This window comes from Hakea prostrata, chromosome 6, assembly GCF_041222555.1.
Source record: "Hakea prostrata isolate BN-2017 chromosome 6, UWA_Hpros_2, whole genome shotgun sequence".
NCBI classification, from domain to species: Eukaryota; Viridiplantae; Streptophyta; class Magnoliopsida; order Proteales; family Proteaceae; genus Hakea; species Hakea prostrata.
In genome coordinates this window covers 3,729,905-3,757,665 of record NC_142605.1, presented here as the reverse complement: position 1 = coordinate 3,757,665, position 27,761 = coordinate 3,729,905, and the positions used below count along the sequence as shown (strand labels likewise).

At 38.3% G+C, this 27,761-nt stretch overlaps 1 protein-coding gene across 1 annotated transcript; it reads left to right on the top strand.

Moving 5' to 3' along the window:
• Positions 1 to 27,761, top strand: LOC149012125 (beta-casein (DUF760)). The gene is made up of 3 exons (XM_089160069.1): positions 1 to 291; positions 1,082 to 1,359; positions 26,495 to 27,761. Exons 1-3 carry the CDS (start codon positions 151 to 153, stop codon positions 27,309 to 27,311), a joined length of 1,236 nt encoding a protein of 411 aa, XP_089016195.1. The 5' UTR covers positions 1 to 150; the 3' UTR covers positions 27,312 to 27,761.

Genomic DNA, 27,761 nt, shown 5'->3' with positions numbered 1-27,761 from the left:
CCTCTGGTAATAGGGTCTGGTCATCCAAGTTCCAACTTAATATCTTGTCTAGAGACCTTCACAATCTTTTCTCTCTTTTTCTCCCATTGCCTCGTCCTGTTTTGCATTTTCGCTGGCTGGAGGAGTTAGGAAGGATTGAATTACGTAGGGATGACGATGCTGCAGGTTTCAGGTGTCGTTGCTGATGGATTGGTATTTCCCCCCTGCACTGGGGTTAACAAGTCTCTAGATTTTAAGAGTTTTCCGGCCTTTTCAGATTCCAATTCTCTTCTTTCCGGTGGAATGCTCAAGGTATTCAAACTGAACTCTGCGTTTGTTGACTGAGAGGGTGCTCTTTCATTTGGTATGCTTGTACTTTGTTGTCACGGCCATGGCAACATGGGTTAGCTAATTGGATGGAATGGGTCTGTCCTTACTGCTACAGAATGACTTGTAAACACTTTGTTGTAAACATAGTTGTTGACAAGTGAAGTTGATTGCACACTTTCGGTGTCATTCACAGACTTAATTACTGGTTTTAAGGGCTTAATCGTGTCCATTATGGAGAGCTATTCTTATTCTGTTCCATAAAATACCCATAAGCCGTTGATAATTTGATTGCAATGGTCACGTTATATTTTGCTTCGCGGCTTTTTGCATTCTTTTTAGTTGTGCAAATTTTGTTATTGCAAGGGTTAGGTTCAGAGTGGATAGCTGTTTCTTGAGACTTCTTTTTTTTATATTTTTTTATAGACCTCATTTATACTTAAATGACTGCATTTGGTTCAATTTTCTGCTCAGACTGTGGTAGTTGTCCATTTACATATTACCTTTTTGGTGGGTTTCACCTGCCTGTGGCTGTAGGAAACAAGCATAAGACCAAGAAACAATATAAAGTTTTATAACAATGCCAATAGGCTAAAGCATAGACCAGGCACATCAGGGAAAATGGAAAAGCAGAAAGGAAGAACATGTACTAGTTTGCATGACTCTTTGTTATTCTTCATTGTTTTTTTTTTCCTGTTTTTTTCCTCCCATATGTGCTTCACTTATTTTCTAGAAATCTTATTCTGAATTTATTACATACTTATTTACTCTACAGAAATGCTCATCTTTTAGTATCCTGAGGGTAGGAAGTGGAATGGAGAAGTGCCGGACCAGAGGCTTCACAGTGAGAGCGTCTGGAAATTCTGGCAATAACATGACACCTGTTGCACCTCTTCAACTGCAATCTCCGGTGGGTCAACTTTTAGTGCAGATAATGCAAACCCATCCACATCTGCTCCCTGCAGCAATTGATCAGCAGCTTGAGCACCTTCAAACTGATCGAGATGCACAGAAAGATGAGGCATCATTATCTTCTCAAGATCCCCTCTACAAGTATGTTTGTTATTTTCTACTTTGTTATATTTGCTAATTTTCTGCATTTGAGTCATGGCTTTTGCTTTCTGTTGGCTTTGTTCGAACTGCCGAATTCAGTCAATTTTTTATTAGGGGTTGCTAATCTTAAAATTCAGGACTAACTTCATGATCATGTGTATCTCTTAATAAATTACTTGCACTTATGAAGGAAAAAAATCTGTGTAAACTATTCAACCGGGTACAGTGCAATGTCATAGTACGATAACTCGTGAGATCTTGAGGGAATTTTGTGCGATATCTTGTGAGACCTCAATCGGATCTCATCAAATATCTTGCTTTTCTTGATTTAGCAGACGAGATGATGTGCCTAGCACGTAGAATCTCAGGTCTTGACTGTTGACTCTTGAGTTTTAACTTTGATAATTGGATTTTCATTTGAACATAGTAAGTTGAACATGTCTAATGTATAGCAGTTGTTAGAACTCAGAGGTATGAGCATTAATATATGTGTATTTGATGTATTGATGTAATGATGCGTACAATAGGCCATTTTAGTGTTTCACTTCAATGCAGTTTCTATCTTGGTGTCTGAAGTGGATCTCACATTATACAATTTTTTAGTGTTTTTGTTTTTATAATTCTGACGGCACCTTTGTTTAGAAGGCCTAAATAGGCTGAACAGAAAATTTCAGCCCCAAATGATCCCTAATGCCTCTCAAGATGGAGCCTCAAGTTGAAGGAAAAAATCCACCAACTTGCCGAGATCATAAGTCATGTCTCTATTTCGGGATGGCAATATTGGCCTCAAGATCGATACTGAAATGCACTGATTAATGAAGAAGGAAGTGCCATGTGCTATTTCCATAATTGTAGTGTTCTTGCTACTCTGTCACTCATTATCTGCTGCCCATTTTCTATGTGAATGAAATGTCCTATTCAGTTAGAACATGATAGGTCAATGATAGTCTTAATTAGACTTAATTATCAACCAAGGAATGCCACTGGATACCATTAATGTCAAAAGTTCAATCACCTTTAAGTACATGTAAGGAGCCATGTGGCATAAGAAAAATATTTCATATTTCAAGGAAGTGCCAGGTGCCATTGCCATTGATTGTAATGCTGGTGCTACTCTGTCCATCCATTAACTGCTATCCGTCACTCTATGTGGATGAGTATCCTGGACAGAGTCTCAGATTTTCAGCTGTGAATGATGGGCCCACCCAATGACCTAAGTAGTATAGCATTCAACTGCAACAAATATCGGATTTGAAGGAACAAGCAGAACAGAACTGGAAGGGTCTGAACCATGTTCTGGAGGTAAGAACCAAGTCATTTCTGAGTTGGGTTTAGGGTCTCTCCACAGGGGATTGTTTTGGGGCTAGGCATGTAGGGCTTAAGTTCTGCTTAGATGGAGTCATCCCTTATAATTTGGGGTCAATCTAAAGTATTGAATTAGAGTTCCAGTGAAGTCTTCTCAGGTTGTCAGTCTGTTAAGGAGAAGAAATCAGCAACAGGGGATAGAAGGGACGGGGAAACAGGGAAAAGGAAAGTAAGAAAAGTAGAAGAGAAAATGAACAAAGGAGAATAATAGTGGTAGAGGAAGAAGGTCTAAGATGGATGAAATAGGGTAGAAGAAGACTTGTACAATGTAAGGTTCTGAAACACGGGGAACAAGAAGGAGGCCACTGGCCTTGCACCACCCTCACGACTGCGAGACAATTTCCATCATTAGAATTTGGAAACTCCATTGTTGTTATAGCTTATATAATAAATTAAAACCCATAAAAATTAGAAACCAACTCCCAATAGGAGACTGTTAGGGCCTTGGTATAATGCCACATGGAGGAGATAGATAGGGTTACTGTTGGTTGGTGGGTTATAAATAGGGAGGAAGGAGTGAGAAAAGGATGTGGGATATTTTGTGTGAGGTTCCGGCAGCCTTTGGCTGAGGGGGCAATGCTGTAGGGGGTGATTGGCACCATCAAAGCCAGTTTTATCCTAATTTTCTTGCTGTAGTTTATTTCCAAGTAATTCAAGATTAGTCTAGTGGGAGGGTTCCTAACAGAGACTATAAGAAATTTAGAAATTACTACCTCCTCTACGTAGTTATCTCCTATCAAAGAAAATGAAACGGAATAATTAAAAGATTACTTCTCATCCTAATAAAGAATAACTTGGCTCATCCTGATAAAGAAATAAGTCTAGTTTATCTTACCAGATCTGGATGTGGTTATTGTCTGGGTTTTTGATTGGATATGGCCTGATCCATGAGTTGGAATACAGATGCTACAAGAGAACAAGTGGGCAAGAGAGAAGATGAGAGTAGAAGGGTGAAGGTGAAGAAGTAGAAGTGATGAAGTAGAATAAGAAGTGGGTAGAAATTGTCCGGGAGATGGTGATTCACTAAACTAACTACAAAGGAAAATTACATTTCTACCCTCATACTATCTGTTAGACGTTATCAAGGGAGAGGGAATCATGGCTAGTGCTAGGTGCAATTTCCAGGTTCATTCTTGTGCTCTTTTTTATTTTTATTCTCCATATTGTATTGTGCCTATATATTGAATGGAGAGAGGAGTTTCAACACAAGGTTTTCCACTCCCATAGTTATGCAGGCATCTCTCTTCTCTTGGCTCATTAACTTGCACAATTGATTTTTCAAAGCTTAATCCTTGAACACTAAATTGACTTTTGATCTTCATGCATCCAACTTACTGTCCTCTTCTTCATTCGTCGCTCCTGATCTAACTCACAGGTCACAGCTGCACTTATAGGGGTTGTTTTTCACCCCCTGTTTTGCTGATTTTCACTTTTACAGCAATGAAGACTTGATTGATCAATTTATGGAGCAACTCTATATGGTTTGAAGCAGTCTCCTATGCATTATTGAAGTGGTTCTTGAGTTTGTTCTGTTAGGATGTGATAATGATCCCTCAATATTTTATTGATTTCCATGTATGAGGTGGATATCCTTTGTCGTTTATGTTGAAAATACTATCAAAACTAGTGATGATGCTGAAGGCATCCAATTTTGAAGAGTCACTCGCAATAGAAGTTTCAAATGAAGGATTTGGGAATATTGGAGTCTCTTTTTGGGTATTGAAGTTGTTTTATCAATGAGAGGAATTTGCTTTATGTATAAACTTATGTACGGTAACAAGGATGCTAGGGGTCCAAGCCTCCGGATACTTCCATGGATCCAAATATGAAGCTTACAGCTATAAGTGGTGGTATTCTAGCTGACCTGAAGAAGTAGAGGAGGTAGTTGGGAGGTGATTGACTGACGTAACCTAACATAACTTTTCCTATCTGTGATGTGGGTCAATTTCTATCATTTTCATACATCTCATTGGAATTCAATGGTTTTTACTTTTCTGTATTTTAAGAAGGCTACAGAGTGTAGTTTAGTATACTCTTACTGTGGACATTGATGTATAAAATGTTTTTGTGATGCTGATTGGGCTGGATCTCTCATTGAGAGGTGTTCCAAGTGTGGGTTTTTGTGCTTCTCTTTTGGAGGGGCACCTTGTATCTTGGAAGAGCGAGAAACAAACTACTGTGGGTAGTTCTAGAATGAAGGCTAAATATTAAGCCATAATTCATCTTACTTGTGCATTGATGTCGGTGAAGTAGTCGTTGACTGAAGTTGGGTTTGAAAGTATGTTTCATGTAGTTATGATGTGATAACCAAACTGATATTCATATTACGTAAAATCCGGTTGTGCAAGATGCAATGAAGTCCTAAGATGCATACTAATGTGCTAACCATTCCGGTCTCTATCTAGATAAACAGGCATTAACTTACCACCAATCTCCTCTAGGTAGGTCCACACTCACAACTGGCCCCTCATGACTCCTAACTGTCTGTTGGGTGCCCATGATTGGGGGTCCTAGGATATGTCGCCACTCTCTCACCATGACTAGGGTTAGGGGAAATAGGTCCATCTCATCTCATCTCATCAACATGGCCGTTGGTCTTCCTTTTGAAAACAGTGCATATTAAAGTTTATTGTCACTTTATTCCAGAAAAACTACTGAATGGAATTATTTCCCCAAATCATGATTGCAAAAGAAGAATAATGTTTAGATGTTTTTATGATGTCTCCTAAGAGTAGTAGGGTTGACCATATTTATAACAAGCCACACATTATTAATCTTGAGAGGTGGGATATTAGAAATTACCAAGTATGGACTTAGTCACGATTCCCAGAGGTGGTCTTGCCCACTTATTTTATTTATTTATTTATTTATTCTCTATTGTATTTTGCCTATATATATTGAATGGAAAGAGTGAGTCTCAAGTCTCAACATAAGGGTTGTGACTTTCATAGTTACACAATCCTTTCTCCTTTCTTCTTTTGCTTGTCTCTTTTTTCCTTTTACTGTTTATTTATTCGTAATATAATATAGAAAAGAGAGATAAATAAGTAAAAGTGGAAAGCAATATAATACAGTGTCCTATTACTGAAGGTTCCGTTATTACATGAACTCTAACCCCATCTCCCTTTTTTCTCATGCGAGAGAACAAATGTCGTATGTTTCCAACTTCTCTCAGGGTATTGAATTGATGGGGGATGAATCCTTTGGTAAAGATAACATCCAAGTGGTCTGCTATCCTCATAAAAGTGGTGCATATGTAGCCAAGAGATTTGTTTTCTTAAATAGAATGTCTGTCCACCTCAATTGCTTTGTCTGGTTGTGTTGCACAAGATTGGGGGCTATACTTACAGCAATTTGTTGCAATAAAACCCTCATAGGTCTTCAGCATCCACTTGCAAATCTTGTACTAGTCTTCGCAATCATAGGAGTTCACATACTTCATTGGACTTGCTCTTGTCTCTGCATCTACACTAGGTTCGAATCAAGAGGTTTTTTTGTTGCTCCATCGGATGACTAGTTACCACTCACTGACATGCAATAACTTGATGTAAACCATTAAAATTGAACTAGTAATTGGCATTAAGCGAAGCCTTTTGTCTGCAAATGATGGTGCTTGACATGTTTTAGTCTTTTTCTTGGGTGTGGATTCCAAGTACCTGACTATGAAATGTATAGCATCCAATGGCTCACTCTTGGGTGCATGCATAAACTGACTCACCATTTGATATAGTTCGACTGCCAAAACCAGACTCAGGTGTAGGGGTTCCTCCTTACATGAGCAGCATTAGGTAAACTCTCACACCAGCACCAAAATCATGTACATAGTAAATGTGGTTAATTTTTCCAACGAATTTAGTAATTATTTGTGTTTAGTCCTTCCCATAGGACATCTGAAGTTACTACTCAATGACCAATGTTCTTGATCCTACTATGAGTCATAATTATAGTTTTAAGTCCTAGCTTAACTTTGAAAGTTACAGCTTCCATGGTGGATGTACAGATTGATGTAATTTGTCAGTTGAGCGACTTGAGCCTATAATTTGATTAGTTAAGTTTACTTGCGAGCATAAATTTGACACAGAAGTTCACCTCCCTAGTCCTCTGTTGAATTCTTCAAGCTTACCCTAATTCTACCGTGGTCGATCTCCATTAAAGAATCTTTCTAATTGTTGGAATTCCAACTTGTTCATCACTGTTAGAGGGCATTTTGGGAACCAAGATCTGGAGTGTTTTGAGTCCATATTGGACTCTTCTTTCCTTGTTTGAGTTTGATTGTCAGTATTGAAGTATTATTATAAATAGTGAAGTGATTTCATTGGAGTTCCTTAATTGATTGAGGCTTTTCTCAATCTCAATCTTCTTCTTTTTCTTTCCTTTGTTTTCTGCAACTCTTTTCCTTCGTCTTTTTCATCTCAATTTGTCTTTCTCTGCTGTTAGACCACAATTTACATGGTATCAGAGCAACAGGTGCTCTAGATTACTTTTGTTTCAAAACTATTGAAGTTCACACACAATAACCATCACACACATGCCTGCAATTCTTAGAGACCTATTACTTCCGCTTTGAAGGAGATTTAGGGTTTCTTTTGAGGGGGAGACCACACCTTACGCTGTAGTTCTGAAATTTTCTGGAATCAATGGAGTAAGAAGCACCCAAGGTTTCGTTCATTTTGATGGAAGAGTGGCTGCACAACACCGTTTCTTGGTTTTGAGAGGTAAGAACCTTCTTTCAGCATTGTTTCTTAAAGGCTTCGAGTGATATTGAATACACTGAGTAGTATTGATCGATCTGCTTGAACATCAAATTTTGGTCGACTTTTGCTGGAGAATCAATAGATTGAATGCCCTATTTTGCTATGCATGATTGACGAACCTTTACTGGTGTTTTGTGTGACTTTCTGTGAAATTGGTTTTGATCTTGCCTTATTTTGGTCGCGTTTTGTTGAACTTTTGGTTTGGTTCACCATTTGTTGGTTTAAGATTATGGTTCAGATATGCTTTGGTTTCATTCTGGTTGGGTTTTTTGGTTTAAGTTTATGGTCCTAATCTGATTTGATTTCTTGTTTGGTTCTATATTAATTTGTGGTTCAAGCTGTGATCCAATTTCTGGGTTATCTTTATTCGGTTTCTGAGTTGCAATCATCTTGTCAGAACCTAAGAGTTCTATTACACATCCCATCGTATTTCTGAACAAGAACTTCAAGGGGCTATCAATTTCTATTAGTGGACAAAGATAGCCGAGGTTGTGTTCATTGGGTTGTGGACAGCAAGGCCATCTTACTATGTCCGCTAGGGTTTATGGGACTACCAGTAATGCCTCAATTTCCATGTGGAGGAGAAAGTCTTCATTGATCAAGGATCGACATTACTTAGGTAGCGAACTCAAACACACCGAGGTATTTCTCCATAGACAAAGTAAATAGGTCAAAACCACCGAAAGCACAATAGATTGCAGCAGAAAATTATTCAAACATATGTCATAAATATTGTCATGAATTGTCTCATAGTTCTGACAAATCTGAAAATAAACTTTTAAACCCCAAGAATTACATTCACTAAAAATCTCCAAAATTAAACTATCCTAAGAAATAAAATAGACATTGTCTTGGTTTTCATCCTCGAAATATCAATCCTCCCCCTGACCAAGTCCATCATTTGTAAGAGTAAGAGGTAAGCTTGGGGAAGAAACTTAGCAAGTAAAACCTAATACAGATCAACACTTTTCTTTTTATTTTTCAATTTAGATAAATAATACATAATTGACGTATAAAAATAGGCATGACATGCTCAATGATATGGATGAGATTCAAAGACGCTAACAAGACATAAATAAACCACCTCTCCATTGGTCTAGGATCGATAGGATGCCCTATAATGTTACATGGCCTGTGTGCATTACACAACCCAACATCTATCTACCCTAATCAAATGTTTCAAACTCAATGTATGTTCTATGACGTTACGTGGTTTGCGTGCATTACACAGCCCTAACATACATTCTCATCCAAAATACAACCATCATCCTATGCAACTATTGGTATAGGATCAATAGGATGTCCAATGTTGTTACATAGCATGCGCGTTACATAGTGCAACGTCCATTTGCCCTAACCAAATGTTTTGAAATCAATGTAGGTTCCATGCTTTTACATGGCTTGCACACATTGCACAACCTTTACATACATTCTCATCCAAAACTCCTATGCTAACTCAACATCATATGGATATGAAATGCAAGTATGACCGTGGTATGCCTGAATGAATCATATGCAAACAATGCAAGATCATAAGTGAAGATGAAAGTACTATATATTTTAGCTTGCCATAATTTCGTAATAGTTTGAATTCTAACAACTATAATTTCATTGTTAAATTAATACAAAATACAATAAGAGATTATCTAATAAGGCAAAGTCTAGGAACATACTTATCCACAAAATATCAAAATTAGTAATTTACAGAACTGATGATTTGCTAATAAAATTATGTGAATCTAATAATATGATCAGAAACATATACATACTACTAATATATCATGACAATTAAATAAGACAACCAAAAGCATACTCATATTTAAAGATCAAATTATTAAATTAAAGAAATGATCAATCACTAGTAAATCATGCTAATCTAATAATCCGTTCTTAAACATATTCATGCTACTAGTAAATCATGATAATCAAATAAAACATAATCAAAAGCATATTCATACTCAAAGATAAAATTATTGAATTAAAAAACTGGTCAATTACTAATAAATCATAATAAACAAATAAGAGATAATAAAAAAACATATATATACTCAATGATCAAAGTATTACATTAAAGAATTGATCAATTTCTAATGAATCATATTAATCTAATAATTCGATCGTAGACATATTCATACTGCTAATAAATCGTGATAATCAAATAAAACATAATCAAAACGTATTCATACTCAACAATCAAATTATTAAATAAATGAAAAAGAATCAATTACTGATAAATCATGTAAATCTAATAATCCGATTGTAGAAGAAAAAAAAAAAAAACAATAACATGTTGAAAGTATGGGGTTTTTACTTACTATAGCGAAGTCAAAGAAAAGCGAATAGTTTTCACCCTTAGATAGAGGAGCTTCAGTGTGCACTCTAATCCTACTGTTCTTCTCCTATTCCTTGTAGTCTCTTGTCTCTATTCCTCAGAATATTGGGTTCTTATCACCCTTGTCTTATAATCTCAATATTCCATGATTTCCTCTTCCCCGCCCCCCCATTTTTCCTTAATTCTTCGACCTCCATAATTTTCCGAATTCCCCCAGTTCTTCATATTTGAATCCAAATCTCCCTTGATTTGTCTCCCATAGTTGAATCCAATTCTCCCACGATTTGTCTTGTCTTCTCCTATTTGATTTTATATATATATGACTATCTCTTCCTCATACTTGAATCTAAGTTTTGTCTTGTCTTCCCATATTTGATTTTCTATATATTTAATTTCCTTTTTTTCCCTCCATATTTGACCATCCCTTCCCAATTTTTGACTATCCCTTCCCAATTTTTGACTATACAGCCTTTATCCCCCATGCATGAATTCTTTAGATTCCAAATTAAGTGTGGTTTGGGGTCAAAATAACGCCAAAACTTATAAAATGAACCTTGGACCTCCTTCTTTAATCAAAGTAAATGTTGACCGTTTTGTTAGTCATCAACTTATGATTAAATTTGACAAATTAATTCTAGTAAGTTTATTAATCCCATATTAGTTCACCCATAAGCATAACTATTTGAATATCAATACGAAATGCCTAAAATTCCCTTATACTTTAGTCACAGGTGTTACACTAAAATATCTTGTATTTCTGGTAGAATAAGCTTTCTTGTACTATAAGGTTTCACAAGTGTTCTATAGGGCTAATAGGAAGGGCAAACCTATGATCCAATATTTTGCAGAGTATAAGAAAATGTATGAAGAGTTGAATTCTATTATACCCATTTTGTCGGATGTTATTGAAATTTAAAACCAGCGGGAACTTGTAGTTATGGGTTTTTTGAGAGGACTTGGGAAGAATTTAACTCAATTGGAGCACCAATTTTAGGAGGAGATAAGGTACCCTCACTGTCTGAAACATTTTCCTGTGTACTTACGTGTGTCCAAAGAAAACACACATGAGTCTAGTTCCTCCAACAATTTTGCATTGACATCTTTTACTCTAAACCATGGCTCTTGGGTGGGTTAGGGTTTGGAGGTACTCATGGGCTTGGGAATGGAGGATCAGGTAGAAACCCCAGTACTCAGGGATGCATTGAAACTAATGGAAATGTCAAGACTTGTCATCATTGTGGTCGATCAGGATATATGCAGAAATTTTGTGGGAAGCTTCACAGCAAGTCTCCTTAGGTTGCTAGCTATCGGAATAAAACTCTTCCCCCTAATCGGCCTTAGCCTCTATCATTTTTCAAATCCCCTTAATTCATATCATATAGCAGCAAAATAAGATTTTGAATTTGATGAGAAATAGTTTTCATGGAATAGCCATTGGCCTCTAACATTGCATCATTAGAGTCCTCGACTACTGCCACTTCATAGTCAAAAGGGAAGATTATGAAAATGACTGATGAAGAATATGTCCGCTTCACCCAGTTTCAGGCACTTTAGTCTTCACCTCCCATTACCACCTTTGTTCAAATAGGAATGCTATAGCCTGTGTTTTTACCTCCCATAACTTAGGGGCATTTGATCATATGACTGGTGTCTTAGGTAACTTTCATCTTTTTCCCCATCTTCTTCCATTGTGACCCTTATGATGGTTCCTATGTCAATGTTAAAGGTGTAGGAATCATTAGTTTTTCCCCCACCTTATCTCTGTCTTTCGTTTTGCATTTACCTGAGTTTCCTTTTAACTTATTATTTGTTCATAAACTAACCACCACCTACAATTGTTCTGTGACTTTCTTTCCTTGTTATTATGTGTTTCAAGATCTTACGAGGAAGAGGTCGCTTGGTAGAGGTTGTAAGTCGGGAAGGCTGTACGTGTTTGATGACATTCCCTCTATTGCTTACTCTAGCACACCTACCCCTCACCGAATTCATTGCCATTTGGGCCATCCTTCATTAGATACTTTGAAAATTTTGGATAAACATTTTAGTTCCATTTCTTCTTCTCATTGCGAGTAATGTCAGTTTGGGAAGCTCGTCGTGTAAGCTATCCCCCTCAAGTTAATAATAGGGTACACAAACCTTTTTCTCTTGTTCATTTTGATGTGTGGTGACCATGTCTTGTTGCTTCTACTTTGGGCTTTTAATATTTTATTACTTTTGTGGATGATTTCAAGAGCTACCTAGATAATTTTTAATGAGAAGTCATTCTGAATTATTTAATATCTTTTCTGCATTTGTGATTGAAATTCATATACAATTTGGGTAATTGTCAAAATCCTCCGGAGTTATAATGCAAAAGAATATTTTTTAAGTCCGTTAATAGTTTTATGACATCACATGACATTCTTTATTAATCCTCAATGTCGACAACCGCCAACAGAATGGTGTGGCAGAACAGATGGGTTGCCATCGATAGAAGTCGCCCACCACTCTTTACTGTTTGAAATGCAGGTCCCCAAATCCTTTTGGGCTGATGCTGTCTTGACTGCTTGTTATCATATTAACCAAATGCCTTTGTTTGTTTTTAATGGTTGTGTCTTGTATTCCTTATTGTTTCCTAGTAGTTTTTTGCATGAGTTGCCTCCGCGCATATTTGGGAGTGTCTGTTTTATTCATGATCACTGACCTGGGTTGTATAAACTTGATCCACAAGCCCTTAAGTGTATGTTCGTTGGGTACTCCTGTACTCAAAAGGGGTACTGTTGGTATTCATTTGAACTTCAAAAATATTTAATTACTACTAATGTTTCATTCTTTAAGTTTGTTCCCTATTCTTTTGACACTATGCATTTCTCTTCCATGGATGTGGATCTCCCTGTTATCATTTCTTCACCTGTTACAGATAGGCCGCTTCTCTTACTTTTTGTGTGTGTTTATCTATCATTGAGACTCACCCTCTTCCTAAGACTTTGTCTGAAGCCTTGTCAAGTCTTGGGTGGATGGCCGTGATGATTGAGGAGTTGGCAGCCCTAGAGGAAAATTATACTTGGGACTTTGTTCCCTTGCCTCTTGAGAAAACTGCTATTGGATGTTGCTAGGTGTTTGTAGTGAAAGTAAATCCTGATGGTATACTTATTAAATTGAAGTCTAGACTTATAGCAAAAGAATATGCTTGAGTGTTTGGAGTGGACTACTTGGATACTTTTTCTCCCATTGCAAAGCTCACTTCTATTCGAATCCTGGCCTCTTTAGTTGTTACATTTCATTGGCCTTTATTTTAGCTAGATGCCTGGATGTCAAGAATGCTTTCCTCAATGGGGATCTCTATGAAGAAGCCTATATTGAGCAACCTTCAGGGGTTGTTGCTGAGGGGGATAATGGTTTGGTGTGTCGCTTGAAGAAATCGCTACATAGGCTGAAAAAGTTCCAACGTGCATGGTTTGGCCGGTTTACTAGAGTTGTGACAGAGTTTGGTTTGACTAGATATGAGAGTGATCATTCTATGCTCTAATGTCAATTTGGTTCAGGGAGCATATTCTTAGTTGTGTATGTGGATGAAATAATCATTACTAGAGATGATTCAGCTAGTATTAATGTATTGAAGACCTATTTACAGAAAAATTTCAGACCAAATATTTGGAAAAACTTAAGTATTTCTTAGGGATAGAAGTGTCCAGTTCAGGAAGGGAATTCTTTTTTGTCCCAGCAAAAATTTGTGATTGACTTACTATCTGAAACATGGATGCTTGGTTGAAAGCCTTTGGATACTCTGATGGATCCAAATATCAAACTTAATGGTTGAAGATGGAGATGCCCTTGAAGATCCAGAGAAGTATCGAAGGTTGGTTAGAAAGTTAAACTATTTGGTTATGACTTGATCTGGCATTACTTTTCCAGTCAGTGTTGTGAGTCAGTTTTTATCTAGTCCTTGTACCATTCATTAGGATGCATTGTGCACATATTGAGGTATCTTAAGAAAATTTTTGCATGTGGGCTCTTCTACACAGATCATGGTCATAGGAGAGTTGAAGGACTTTTTGATGTAGGTTGGGCTGGTGCACCAATTGATAGAAGGTCTATTATAGGCTATTGTACCTTTGTTGGAGGAAATCTTGTGTCTTGGAAAAGTAAGAAGCAGACAGTGGTTGCTCGATCTAGTACAGAGTCAGAGTACTGGGCCATTTCACTTGTCACTTGTGAGCTGATGTGGATCAAGCAATTTTTGGGTGAGGTTGGCTTAGTCATGAGTTTCCTATGTCTTCGGGGTGTGACAATCAGGCAGCTATTCACATAGCATCGAATCTTGTCTTTCACGAGCTTACAAGGCATATAGAAGTTGATTGCCATTTTGTTCGAGAGAAGTTTCAATAGGGACTGATCTCCACTTATCTTATTTGAACCGGAGAATAGTTTGCTGACTTATTTACAAAATCTTCGGGTGCAGAAAGAGTGAGGTATATTTGTAACAAGCTGGGGATGTTTGATGTTTATTCTCTAGCTTGAGGGGGACTGTTAGAAGGCATTTTGGGAACCAAAAAGTAGGCTCCTCTTTCCTTATGCGATTGTAAGTATTGGACTATTATTATAAATAGTGAAGTGATTTTGTTGGAGTTCCTCAATTGATTGAGGCTTCTCTCAATCTCAATCTTCTTCTTTTTCCTCTGTTTTCTGCAACTTTTTTCCTTCATTTTTTTCATCTCAGTCTGTCTTCCTCTGCTGTTATACCATTATTTACAATCACCATTAGTAAGCAGGTTTTCTTTCTTATTCTTTTTGTTGGTTTGCAGGGTGAAGACTAACAGTAAGTTAAATCATTTCTCAAACTATAAAAAACCTTGTATTTTGGTTCTTCCCAAGGAAACCTGAAATTCACCGATCCCAAATCAACCATCTTACCTCCATGTTTTGATTGAATCTTGCCCACAGCTATTGGATACCCTATTTTATTTGCAGCCTCATCTGACCACTAGAAACCCTAGATTCCCCTAAGATCCTTTTTCCAATAACCTAGGATGAAAACTAGTTTTTTGTTTTTTCATTTCAGGAATAATCTGCTGATTGAGTCCTCTACACTCCACATAACCCTACCACCAGTTCCCAATCAGTCTATGCAACCCTAGACCAGCAAACCCCAACAGCCCTCAGAGATCTTATCTTCTACACTTGTGGCCAGGCAGGTCACATCTCAAAAACATGCCACTGGTGACCACCGTTACCTCCCGCACCAGCTCCATCGGCTGCTTGACTAGCTTAGGCCCTGCAGGCTGGCAAAGTATATAGTCTGATGGAGGCCGAGCCCAAGGTCAGCTAGACTATGGTCACAGGTACAATTTCTATCACTTCAGTCCCAGCATATACATTGTTTGACACTGGTGCAACACATTTGTTTGTCTCTCATTCTTTTTCAAGGAACATGTACATCCGAGCTAAGGAACTTGTAGGGGATGACGACTACAAGGTCATCTGTGAGGCTAGACAAAGTAAACGAGCCATGTTTAGTCCAGATAGTGGGGCAGGACTTGATAGCTCAACTAGTGCTAGATATATCAGACTTTGGTTTGATTTGAGGGATGGATTGCCAATGGCAGATCAGTGGTCATTCTTTGTTCAGATCAGAAGATACAACTTAGACCAAAGAATGGGCCTCCGGTTCCAGGGTGATAGGAAGAGGTTGGACTGAAAATTGTTCATCTCAATGCTTAAGACAAAGAAACTGATGGATGGATGCCAAGGGTACCTTGTTTTTATGGTGGATACAAAGTGGGACCGGGGCCCAATGGAGAGAATCAAAGTGGTGAAGGAGTTCCTGAAGTGTTTTTAGATGACTTAGTAGGACTGTAGGACTACCACTAAAGTAGGATATGGAGTTCATGATAAACCTGGTCCTAAGGGCAGCATACCACGTGGCACCAAGTGAACTACAAGAACTATAAAGTCAATTGAAAGATCTAATCCATAAGGGGTTCTTTCAGCATTTCAGCCTAACATGTCACCATGGGGAGCACCGATGTTGTTTGTAAAGGAGGATGGTAGCATGAGAATGCGTATTTTGATTATAGAGTGCTTAATAGGTTAACCATCAAGAACCAATATCCACTTTGTAGGATATATAGTTTATTTGATCAATTACAGGAGCCATTGTATTCTCATAGATAGATCTGAGATCGGGGTATCACCAACTTAGAGTGAGGGAGAGTGATATCTATAAGACAACATTTAGGACTCGGTATGGGCACTTTGAGTTCTGATTATGTCCTTTGGTTTTACTAATGCACTGATAGATTTTATGGATTTGATGAACCGTTATCACCATGTGCTTGACAAGTTTGTCATAGTATTCATCAATGGTATTCTCGTTTATTTGAAAAGACTGAGAAGGAACATGCAAAGCACTTGAGGTTTGTGTTGCAGCGACTAGGATAAGTAGTTATATGCATGGAATAAACTTCGCTCAAAATTTCGAGCGAAAATACTGCATTTTTTCAAATCGAAACGAAATGCAGAAAATTTTGTTGAATTCAATTGTTTTGATCAGAACAACACGAAATTTGGTATCAACATGACCTTTTATGTTATAAAACCTCTCTATTTCGAGCGGAAACTACGAAATAACGTATGTTCCGCCAATTTCAACCCATTCCGCCTCTTCAAGTTTCAAGCCTAAACGAATTTTTTTCTCTTTTCTCTTGAATTCTACCCCCATTTCACCTCATTGTAGCAACTCCTTTGCATTCCTACTTGACTCTTGCTCCTCCATTGTTTGGTTTTTAAGAATCAAACAAGGTGAGTTAATTAAGTTCTCCGTTTTTTTATTTTTGTTTTGTTTATAGCTCAAATCAACTTAGATTGCTTTCAAATTAAATTATATTTAGTCTAGAGTGTTGATCTATGATTATGTGAAGTTAAAATTAATTTTTGCATATTGCTACTATTTTTTTATTTTTTTGTATTTAAAAATTATTTTTCTATAATATGTATATTCCTAAAATACACATCTACATACTCATACATGAGCTTCAAATTGATGAGTGTGAGATACCATCACTTCATCTATGTTGTGATGGTGTTAAATCATATTTTTTGTTGCTAATTATTAATTTTAATTGTTTGAATAATATTAAAATATTAATTAATTTCTGTTATATATTTAAAAATATAAGATTATTTATAGTAGCATTTATGTAATTTTTTGAGCTTATTGTATTATTTTTTAAGATAATTAGTGTGTATTTTTTTGTATAAGGCACTATCTTTGAAAGATGTCAGACTAGCTTGGTAATATGGGAAGCCATTCACAACCAACAGGAAGAAGAGTGAGTGCAATTACTACAAGAAATAGATAGGAGGAGGTGGGATCACTAAATTGAAGGTGCATTTAGCTGGGGGAAGTAGGGATATAGTAGGATGCCAAAGGGTGTCCTCAGAGGTTAAGAAGGCAAAGACCTCATACTTGGCTGGGGAGAAAGCAAAAGAGGAAAGAGAAGAGAACATAGAGGGAGGAGTTCAAGGATGCATGCATAGATGACCTTCTATAGCTAGGAGAGTAGGATTTTGATCAAGAGGAGCCAGGACAATATGGATGTGACCTTGATCTAGATTCCGCATAGATGAGGAGGGTGATGATGATGAGTAGGCAGCGGGTGAGGATTAATGACATTAGGAGGTAGCAGAGAGCTATGGGTTTGTAGGTTCTCTGGAGAGCCAGCAGGTATGGGAGGCACACACAGCTCCTAAGTCCTGATGAGGAGGAATCATAGTGTGAGAGAGGAGATTCCTATCCCACAGGCCTCAACAAGGGGTTGAGCTTCACGAACACATCTTATAGATTCGGATCTTGAGATTCTTCATAATGATCTGGCCCTATTTAGGAGGCCTAAGGGGGAGTGTGAAGGAGAAAGTGGGGATGACTTTCTCCAAATTGGCTATGTATCATAGTATTCCAAAACATATAGCGCAATGGCCCTACTATAGGGATATGACTGAGGAGATGGGTAGGGTTAGGAATGGTGTGCAGGGGCTCACCCCATATGAGATATATAATATGAAGCATGAAGAGGACTTGAATGTGTATATTAATGGATTAAAGCCTATGTGGGCTCATTATGGAGTGACTATGATGACTGATGGTTAGACTTGTCCCACTAGACAGTCCATCATCAATTTCATGTTGAATTGTGATGTGAGGATAGTGTTCCTCAAGTCAGTATATGCATCCAATGAGAAGAAGGATGCAAAATACATTTATAAATTATTAAAGCAAGTGGTGAAGGAGATTGGAGTGGAAAATGTGATCCAAATTGTGACCAATAATGTCTCAAACTACAAGAAAGTTGAGTTGAAGATGATGAAGAACTCCAAGTATCAAAACATACTTCTACTTCTAGTATTAATTTTAATTTTTAAATGCATATCACATTACATATACACATTATGAATTTATATTGATGCCTTAATGGACAAATAACTCTTTTGGACTCCATATGCTGCTCACTGCATTGACTAATATGTTAAAGGACATAGGGAAGGTCTAGCTTGTGAAGAAGACCATGGAGCAAGCCCGACAAGTTAGCACCTTCATTTATAACCACACATGCATTAAAGATGATGAGGGACAAGCGTCAGGGTGACTTAGTGATGCTATATATAACTAGATTTTCTACAAAATGGATAACACTGCAGATCTTTGAGAGTAGGAAGACTGGCCTCAAGAGCATGTTTGCATCAGAGCAGTGGTTTAATGAGAGGGTTCTTTATTCATAGGAGGAAGGAGAGCATAATTGACCATATTCGATGACAGTTTCTGGAATAATGTGAGGATAGTGGTGAAGATGCTTGAGCCTGTCGTGCATGTGTTAAGGATGGTAGTTCAACAGAGAAGACCTACTTTACCACACATATGGGCTGTAGTAGATAAGATGAAGCAACAAGTTGCTCAGGTCTACCCACAGGGCAATAAGAAAATCCTTGACGTCATCCAAATTAGATGGGAGTCTTTGTTGCAGCATCCACTACACAAGGCTGGTGAGTTGTTAAGTCTACTAATCAATTTAATTTTCGTTATTATCCACTAATAAGTACTGACTATTCCCTCTTATTTATGCTTTTTCTTACACAATATACTATCTAAATCCCAAGTACCATTACAAAGACATGCATGGGATGAAGCAAGATTTGATAGATACCATCCAAATTGTAGTGGAGAGGTTGGAATTGGATCCATCTAAATAGGCAGTCATCTTTATGGAGGTGAGATTGTGATTTGATATTCACAATTTATAGTTTTATACTAAGTTATTAGTATTAACCCAATTATTGTTTTTTTTCTTTATTTATTAGATGAAGGCATTTAGGGATGCCACTAGGAGTTTCGGTTGTTCTGTGGCCATATCGGGATAGGAATCCGCCCATGGGTGTAACTTAATTCATTATATATTTAATTACTTATTATGTTGTATCTTTGAATGAATTACTTAAGTATTGAAATGATTTGGAGTCTATGTTTGTTGCAGTTGAATAGTAGTTGTAATTTAATCGTGACTCACCTCACTTGAGTACGATTGCATGCAAAATGCTCTCCCAAACATGTTCTGCCACTGGTTGTAAGCGAAATTAAAGTACCTTCAGCCTCATCCACTCAAAGAGGCACAACTGATTGGGTGTGAAGTGTTCAGAAGACCTTGTCTACTTACCCTATAATATGAGATTAAGGGAGGATCATATTAGACAGGGAATGGACAAAAAGAGTAATGTGATTGAGTTGGCCAACATATTTGAGATGGATGATGATGATAACCTAGTAGTTAACTGGACTAGGAGGGAGGTCGGGAGAGCCATTGATGGATGAGGAGGGAGGTCGTCCCAGTAGACAGATTGCAGAGGAGATGGGGTCTGATGTGGACTTTATGGCCCAGGAGGGGAGTACACATGCAGCACCTACCGGTCCAATCGTGCCACACCCTAGTGCATCGACCCACACTAAGGATTTTATTGTTTGGTCCAACACCGAGGATGATGTGACTCAGGCATCCCCCGACGATGACGTGACTCAGGCATCCCCGACGATGACGATGATGATGGTGATGATGATGGTGAGGGATGAGGAGGGTGTTGGACCTCATGATCAGGATTCAGCTAATCCTAAGGATAGACCACCACCGCAACGACCACCATTAGCAGTATGTGAGAGTCAGGGAGGGGGAGGACGATCATCAAGATTCACAGGTGAGAGTCAGTTCATCTATGCAACACACGATTCAAACCATAGTGGATCTGCATCTCGAGGCAAAAATGTTTCGTCAACATATTCGAGGAAGGGGAGATAGCATAGATATGACATGGAGGACACACCATCACATGGTTCTCACCGTTCGGCTGATGCGGAGAGCTTGGTGGGTTTTATGAGATTGATGAACATAAATGATCCCAAAGACTCCACCTCTAAAGGATCCAGATGGCATAAGCCCGCAGAGTCCTCATATGATATTGTTGTGGAGAGTGTTGTAACTACTAGGTCTGTGAAATCCAGCCCTAACCCTTACCCGGAAACCTTGTTGTTTGTAGGTCCGAAGACCCAAAGTGAAGGTAGAAGGCAACTATAGGCCATCTCAATGGAAGGCATGGTGTTTGACCTTAAACCCATGGAAATTGATGATGGTGTTTCATACTTGGAAACTTTGTCTGAGTTGGAGAAGAAATTGCACATTAATGAAGGAGAGCCTGGTTTGTTGGACCTAAAGCCTATTTGGACATGGTTTGAAGGCATCCCTCCATGCTAGGTAAGTTGTTGATGAGTTGTGAGAAGCCCATCTAAAGATATTGAGGTTTGGACCTTGATTTCCCTAAATTGGACTTGTTGACAACATTGGTCGACCAACCAATCGACCAACAGTGATAGTAAGGTCAAAAGTGTAAAAACTCTAATTTTTTAAAGGGTTTTTGTTCTATTTAAAGGGGAACTCCGTGTTTTTCATTCATTATCAATTCTAAACCTCTGGAGAACGTGGGAAGAACCCAAGAACCTCTTCTTTGAACCCAAAGAAGATCCCCAAGCATCCGTTCGAGTTTCTTTATTGAATCTTCTTCTAAAAAGGTTAGTAATCTATTTTTTTCTTCTTTGATCTATTCTCTCTTCAATTCTTTTGATCTCTTGACTATGAGAAAGGTATTACACTACTGTAATGGTCTCTTCTCTGATTCTATCAGCCCTAGAGTGAATCCCCCAATTCACTCTATGTTCTTGAATCCATTTGGTGATGTTCTTGAAATTAATCTTACCTGAGATCTTGATTACTCCCTCATTATTTTTTTACTTATCTTGGTGATTGTGGGAAAGGTCTCACATCAGTGTTACAACCTTTCCTTGTATCCCCAGGATTGTTAGGTGGTTCTCTTTTCCCTTTCTACCTTGGGAATCTATTAGTGGTTGATTTTGGGAGGAAACTCTTGGGTAACCCTCATGAGAGGGTATCCAAATTGGAAACCATGATTTATCTTCTATTTATTGGATCCTCCTTAACACCTTTCTTGATTGTGAATTTCTATTCTTCTTTCCTTAGAGTGAATCATTATTCTCTCTAGTCTTTTCATGGGATCCATGGACTGTCCATGATGAAACCCTAATCCTATGGTTCAATTAGGATTCTACTTTTTGGACCATGCTTGATGCCTAGACTTTTATAGATAGTCTTAGTATGTTTTTGGGGAACTCCCCTCCAAATTTCGGAGCAATCAGACTTCAAATAAAGAAGTTATGACCAATTTAGGGTTTTATACCTCGTACTGTTCCTTTGGTCGACTGGTTGGTTGACTAACCCAATTGACTAACCAAGCTGCCAATGCTGACAGTAGCTTGTTTCTTCGTTCGATTTCATCCTTTTGACTTCTAATCTTTTAGGGCTTATTCCTAATGATTGTTATATGCTTGTTTAGGGTTTATTTGCTAGTCTTGGACCTCTCCTCTTATTTCTCCGGAATTCTTCGAAGATTGTTCAAGGTAAGGACGACTGATCCCTAATAACCTAATACATGTTTACTTGTAATTGATTGGATTACATGATCATACTACTGTCATATTAGTTTTCTTATAATTATATTACTGTTGTAGTTTCTCAACTATAGTAGTTCTTGTTTATGTAATTCAATTATTATTTCAGTTATGTATGAATGATCTTACTTATGTTTTGTATTATCAGTTGTGCTTGTGAATGACGGAATTGGGATTATGATTGCTTAGGTTGTGATTGGGGAATGGGAAATGCCCTTTCGGCGTTTCTGTCTTTGGGCACTAGTGGAGGTGGTATGAGACATTTTCCTATGGTGCCCCTTGGCACTTTCCCTGATTACTGGTTGACATACCTAAGGCATGTCTAGAAGTGTTTGGCTAGGATGTCCCTGTTATATCAGACCCGATCGAAAGGGTATTGAGACCGAGCAACCCATGGTAACAATGAGGATTTGTGGGCGCTTAAGACCGGTAACCAACCCATGAGAGGACATGGATCACATTGTGAGGGGCCATTCATTGGTAGGGTTGTAGTGGTAGACGTGGGCTCATGGGCGCTCAAGACTGGTATCTAACCCGTGAGAGGATGTGAGAGCTATCTGTTTACTATTTGTGGATGACCAATAGGGTTGATGAGTCCGTAGTCCGAGTTGGTTGTAGCCATAGGATACACTGACTCTAGGGTGAAGGATACCTGAAAGGATCCTGAGAGGGAAGGAATGGAAGTATCTGGATCTAAGTTGATATAACTAAGTAGAAGACTTGCATTTGGCTAGGTTTAACATTGACATGTACTAGTACTCAAACCAAACGGAGGCGTGAGAGAGTGTTGACCTAAACCCCAGCCATGGAATGTCCGAGAGGATGCAGGACCCATTACCAACCGGAGAACCCAAGATACCGAGATGGTTGAGGGAGAGTGATTCAGACCCTACCTAGAGGAGTTTGGTGCTATGACTTAAAGCATGTCTGCCAATAGAGACCAGCATACATAGAGTTAGAAGCATATCTGCATTGTTTGTTTCATATCATATTGCATTCTGTATAATTTGCTATCATGTGTTATTATGTTATTATGGAATGAACTGTCTTGTTGAGTTCTTTTGAACTCACTCCTTTTTGCTACACCTTTGTTAGACTTATCTGCAAGAACTGATGATTATGATGGTCAATACTATGAAGACCAAGCCGATGAATCATACGGTACCCTAAGTACTGGCTATGGTGACTACGACGATGAAGACTACTAGTATGAGACTGGAGCTTATCAGAATTTGTTCGGCTCTAGCGCTTGTGTGCCAGTGATGGTACATAATCTCTTTTACTTATGGTTATGTTTTATATAGATTCGAAGAGACCTTAGTTTACTTTTGTTTTCCCTTTCATCTTGGGAACCGATTGTAGTCTTTTTTTTTTTTAATTTTTGATCTACTTTTCTGCTGCTACTGTAGAGTATATTTTCCGCTACACTCTACATTTGATTTATTCTATTAGTATCATTTTTCCGCACTCTGATTGTATTCTTGAACCATATCTTAATCTCTCGATTAATATAGTTAACTTTGGTTTAATCTTGTTCTCGATTATATTATTGTAAATGTGGGAGGTTGATTTCCTGGATACTGAATCCTTGGGACTGTGGATCACACACTCGGGTATGCTAGATAGGGTTCCGGTTGGGTGGATGTGACAAGGTCGACTTATGGAGCTTTTGGTTATGTGGACCTTATGGTGTCCCTTTTGGTTATCAAACTTAGAGTCAACCGCTAGTGGAGCCTTAGCTTATGGAGCTTATGGTGTCCCTCCCACTGCCACCTATCAGAGTTGGCCATTGGAACCTTGCTATGGTTGTTGAGCTTATAGTGTCCTTGCCCTTGTCGATGAATAGGGTGTTTCCTCATTTGTAGAGCAGATTTCCACTCTATACCACAACCACCACGAGCCATTTCATTAGCTCATTATGTAGATATTTCCAACTTCCCACGATCAGGATGTCTTAGCCATGTGGATGAGGCCACATACAGATTTGCAATGGTTGACTTCGTTGACAACTATATGGAGTAAACATCATGGGACATGTATTGTCATCTGTATGGGGTGCAGATGGAGACATGTATTAGGCATACTGTTTTTGGTAATAGTCTCAGTTCTTCTTATATATATTATATACTTGAATGCTACATTTTCAAATTTTTTTTTGGGTAAACTAGTAGTTCCACTGTGTTTCTTATGTGTGAAATAGGTAGGATGCAAAAAATCCATGTCATTTTGAGTCCATATAAGGCTAAAAACTGAAGTTCGGCTTCAAGAAAAAAGTCATTGATTTCGACCGAAATTTTGGTCAAGACCTGAAGATCTCGCATTTTCTCTGGGTCAAAACTTCAGTTTCGATAGAAATTTGTTCCTTGATAATCCATTATTTGTTGCGTGTTTATCCCCTCACGAGTTCAGTGGAGCTCACCCTAGTGGAGATTCTTCTTATTAGATGATGGGGCTGGTATAGGAGTTCCCATGGAGTAGGAGCACTTACATATGAGGGGGCTGGTGGTGCGGAGATCACTGAGCTGATGGTACCGAGCATGACGCATTTTGTGCTTGCTACTCTATTGTTCACACTTGGACACAGATCAATATATACACACATACACACACAAACTATATATATATATATATATATATATATATAGTTAGCTCTTAATTTCCCTTGAATATATATGTCGTTATGTTTCAGTTCTCAATATTCATTGTCTGTGATTTGTGCCTTGAGTGGTTGTATGGTTATGGTACTGCATAATTCAGAAGGGAATCAGTGTCGACAGACACCAGGTCATGTGTGGAAGCCCAGCCCATACAGGGTGGGGTGTGACACCTTGTATCAAGTATGACCTTGAATGAAATTGATTGGAGGGCAAGTATCCATGAAGATGACGACAATTTATTTGAATAATGTCATGTTTTTACGGATAATTGGTATCCCCACCCACTTCAGAGAAAGAAGGCAGAATCTTTAAGAGAGAATTTCCAAAGGAGCTTCTGAACCAGAAAATCTGGCGAGCTTGTGGTTGATTGACAAGGTAGTAGCATGAAGGGCATCACACCAGAAAAATCTAAAGAATATGCATGCCTAATAGCAGATGGTTCAGGATCAAGTGATGTCAATTGATGGTGGTTGAAGAAAGAGAATTCAACATCAAGTGATGTAGTTTAATGGTGGTTGAAGAGAGAATCATTCAAGTTGATTAACCTCCACTGTTCCATCATATTTGTGTAAGATTATCTTCAGGTTTAAATAGATTCTGCATCAGCATATTTTCTAGATTTGAAATGGGATATTGTCTAGCATGCGAAGCCTATATTGTGCTTACCTCATATGATCAACCAGCTTTTTTTTGGGAGGTGTTTGGCAATGTCAACTAACCTTATTCGAAGAGATATTTCTGGAATCAAATTCTGCCAGAGATTAATCATCACACAGCCTGTCAAGCAAAATATATTCTTCAGATTTTCATGCGCCTCATAGCCATTGCATGAGGAAGTCTTTTGAGGATTACCTCCTCTTTTAGTCCTAGATTTTAGGAAATTTTTATGTCATGCTTGGGGTTTTTAGATAAGAGATTGATTTATTTTGTTATTGTTACTGGTGTGATTCTTTAAGCGGTGGGCCTTGGCACAATGTTCGGTGACTCAGTGGACCACAGTTAAGCCTGAAGTCCAGTCGGGGAAATGGACTCCCAGCAGAAATTGCTGGAGTAAGGCTGTGTAAGAAAGCTGCCTGGAGCCCCCACCCCCCCGGGACTTTGCTTATGCAGAAGCTTTCGGCACTGGGTTTGCCGTTTCAGTTTCCTTCTTCTGGATGCTCTTTTTGTTAGCTAATTAGATTAAGATTGGTTTATTATGTCATCAGTTAAGATTGGTTTATTATGTCATCAGTTAAGTAGCTACAGGCACCAGGGCTGTGGGTCTTTTTTGTGCTGCATCGTGTTAAATGTCAGAAGTATTCCCCCCCCCCCTTTCTGTGGTCCTTTTGGTTAGGAAGCACATGTTCTTTAGATAGATAACTCAATGCAGGAAAACTCTCAATTTTTTCTCATGGATTGTAGCTAGCTGCATGAAATTAAAAAGCACAAGTAATTTCAAATGAATGGTATCTTCTTGTAAATTATCATTATCTTATATGGGTCTCAAGTGTACCCATCACCATGCCTAACCAGCTCCAACATCTTTGGTGGTGACCTGAATGGAATTCTGAGGTCCATGATGTGAAGTCTTGGGAATTGCTTGGGTTGACCTAATAGATTGATCTGCTGGCTTGGGGGAGTTTTACCCTCTTTTCGTGTAAGAAAGAAAAAGTCGAATATGGGAGCTCTTTTATTTGTTAATTGAGAAGAGAGAGCTAGCAGTTCCATTTCAAGGTGTTGTATGAGGGCTTCACTGTAAGTTTCTTCAGTTACATAATAGATCGTTGTCTGTTTTGCTGTGAAGATCATGTCGGAGTGTGAACCATGTTAGATCTGTCATCTTGCTCTGTTTTTGTTTTTGTTCGTCTATAATTTTTGTTTGTTTTAACAGTATATTTAACTGATGGCATGAAAAAGAGAGAGAGAGAAAAAAAAAAATGCAATGAGTTGTGCTTATGTTTTTTTCTTGGTGAGCATTGAACCGGCATAACTAACATTTATGCTGCAGGAGAATTGCTGAAGTCCGGGAGAAAGAGAGACAGAAGGCATTAGAGGAGATAATATACTCCATGGTTGTGCATAAGTTCTTGGATAATGACATCTTGATGATCCCTACAATATCAGTGCAAGCAGATCCGGGAGTTAGGGTGGATTACTGGCCAAACCAAGAAGAGAAACTAGAATCTGTTCACTCCCCTGAAGCCTTTGAGATGATAGAGAGCCACTTATCTCTTGTTCTTGGGGAGAGGCTTGTGGGCCCCCTTGATACCAGTGTCCAGATCAGCAAACTTAAACTTGGGAAGCTTTATGCTGCTTCTATGATGTATGGTTATTTCCTCAAAAGAGTTGATGAGAGATTCCAATTGGAAAGAACCATGAAAACTCTTCCAAAAGGTATGGATAAAGACCAGGAAACCTTTAGGGATCCATCACCTAAGTATCAGCTCTGGGACCCTGATTCATTGATCCGGGTGTTACCAGATGATGATGGCGGTTATGAAAGAAGTTTGTCCGATTCAGGTGAATCCAGATCGTACAAATTGAAGTCCTATGTCATGTACTTGGATTCAGAGACATTGCAGAGATATGCAACCATAAGATCGAAGGAGGCTATTTCCCTGATTGAGAAGCAAACACAGGCCCTGTTTGGTAGGCCTGACATTAGAATTAAGGAGGATGGTTCTCTTGATACAACAAACGACGAGGTGGTCGCTATTACCTTTTCAGGTCTGACCATGCTGGTGCTGGAGGCGGTCGCATTTGGGTCATTTTTATGGGATGCAGAAGGTTATGTAGAATCAAAATATCACTTTGTCACAAACTGAAACGCATGAATATGTCCTATATATATGAATAGATCAGCTTGTAAGTAAATATGATAAGAGTGGTAGTTGAGTCTTCTGTTTAAGATCTGGTTCCAATTTTTAAGAGAGAGTACCTTTATTTCATAGTTCTACTGTTAGCTGTTTTCCTATGGATCCACCCTTTTTCTTTAGATTTGCTTGTGTCCTATCGCTCGGGGTGGACACTGTTTCATTTTTCTTTTAAAGACTGATGCTGTAAAAATATTAAAAACAAATAATGAGAAAAATATTTTAAGAGGAGGCCTACTCGAGACCTTGATTAATGAACACACTGATGATACAAGTATCGTCAATAGGAAAGCGAATTGTAAGAGAATGGTGGGATTGGAATGTCATTTTAATAAATGGGTCAAGGGTTTGGAAATATCATAGTCAGAATAGTCATAAACGTAGAGGAGTAACTCTAGTCTA

What these genes read in the sequence shown, in the direction of transcription:
- LOC149012125 (XM_089160069.1), top strand. Translation starts at nt 151, where the DNA reads ATGACGATGCTGCAGGTTTCAGGTGTCGTTGCTGATGGATTGGTATTT. An exon ending in TTTCCGGTGGAATGCTCAAG is followed by an intron (nt 292 to 1,081) that starts GTATTCAAACTG and finishes TTTACTCTACAG; the next exon opens with AAATGCTCATCTTTTAGTAT. An exon ending in TCTCAAGATCCCCTCTACAA is followed by an intron (nt 1,360 to 26,494) that starts GTATGTTTGTTA and finishes TTTATGCTGCAG; the next exon opens with GAGAATTGCTGAAGTCCGGG.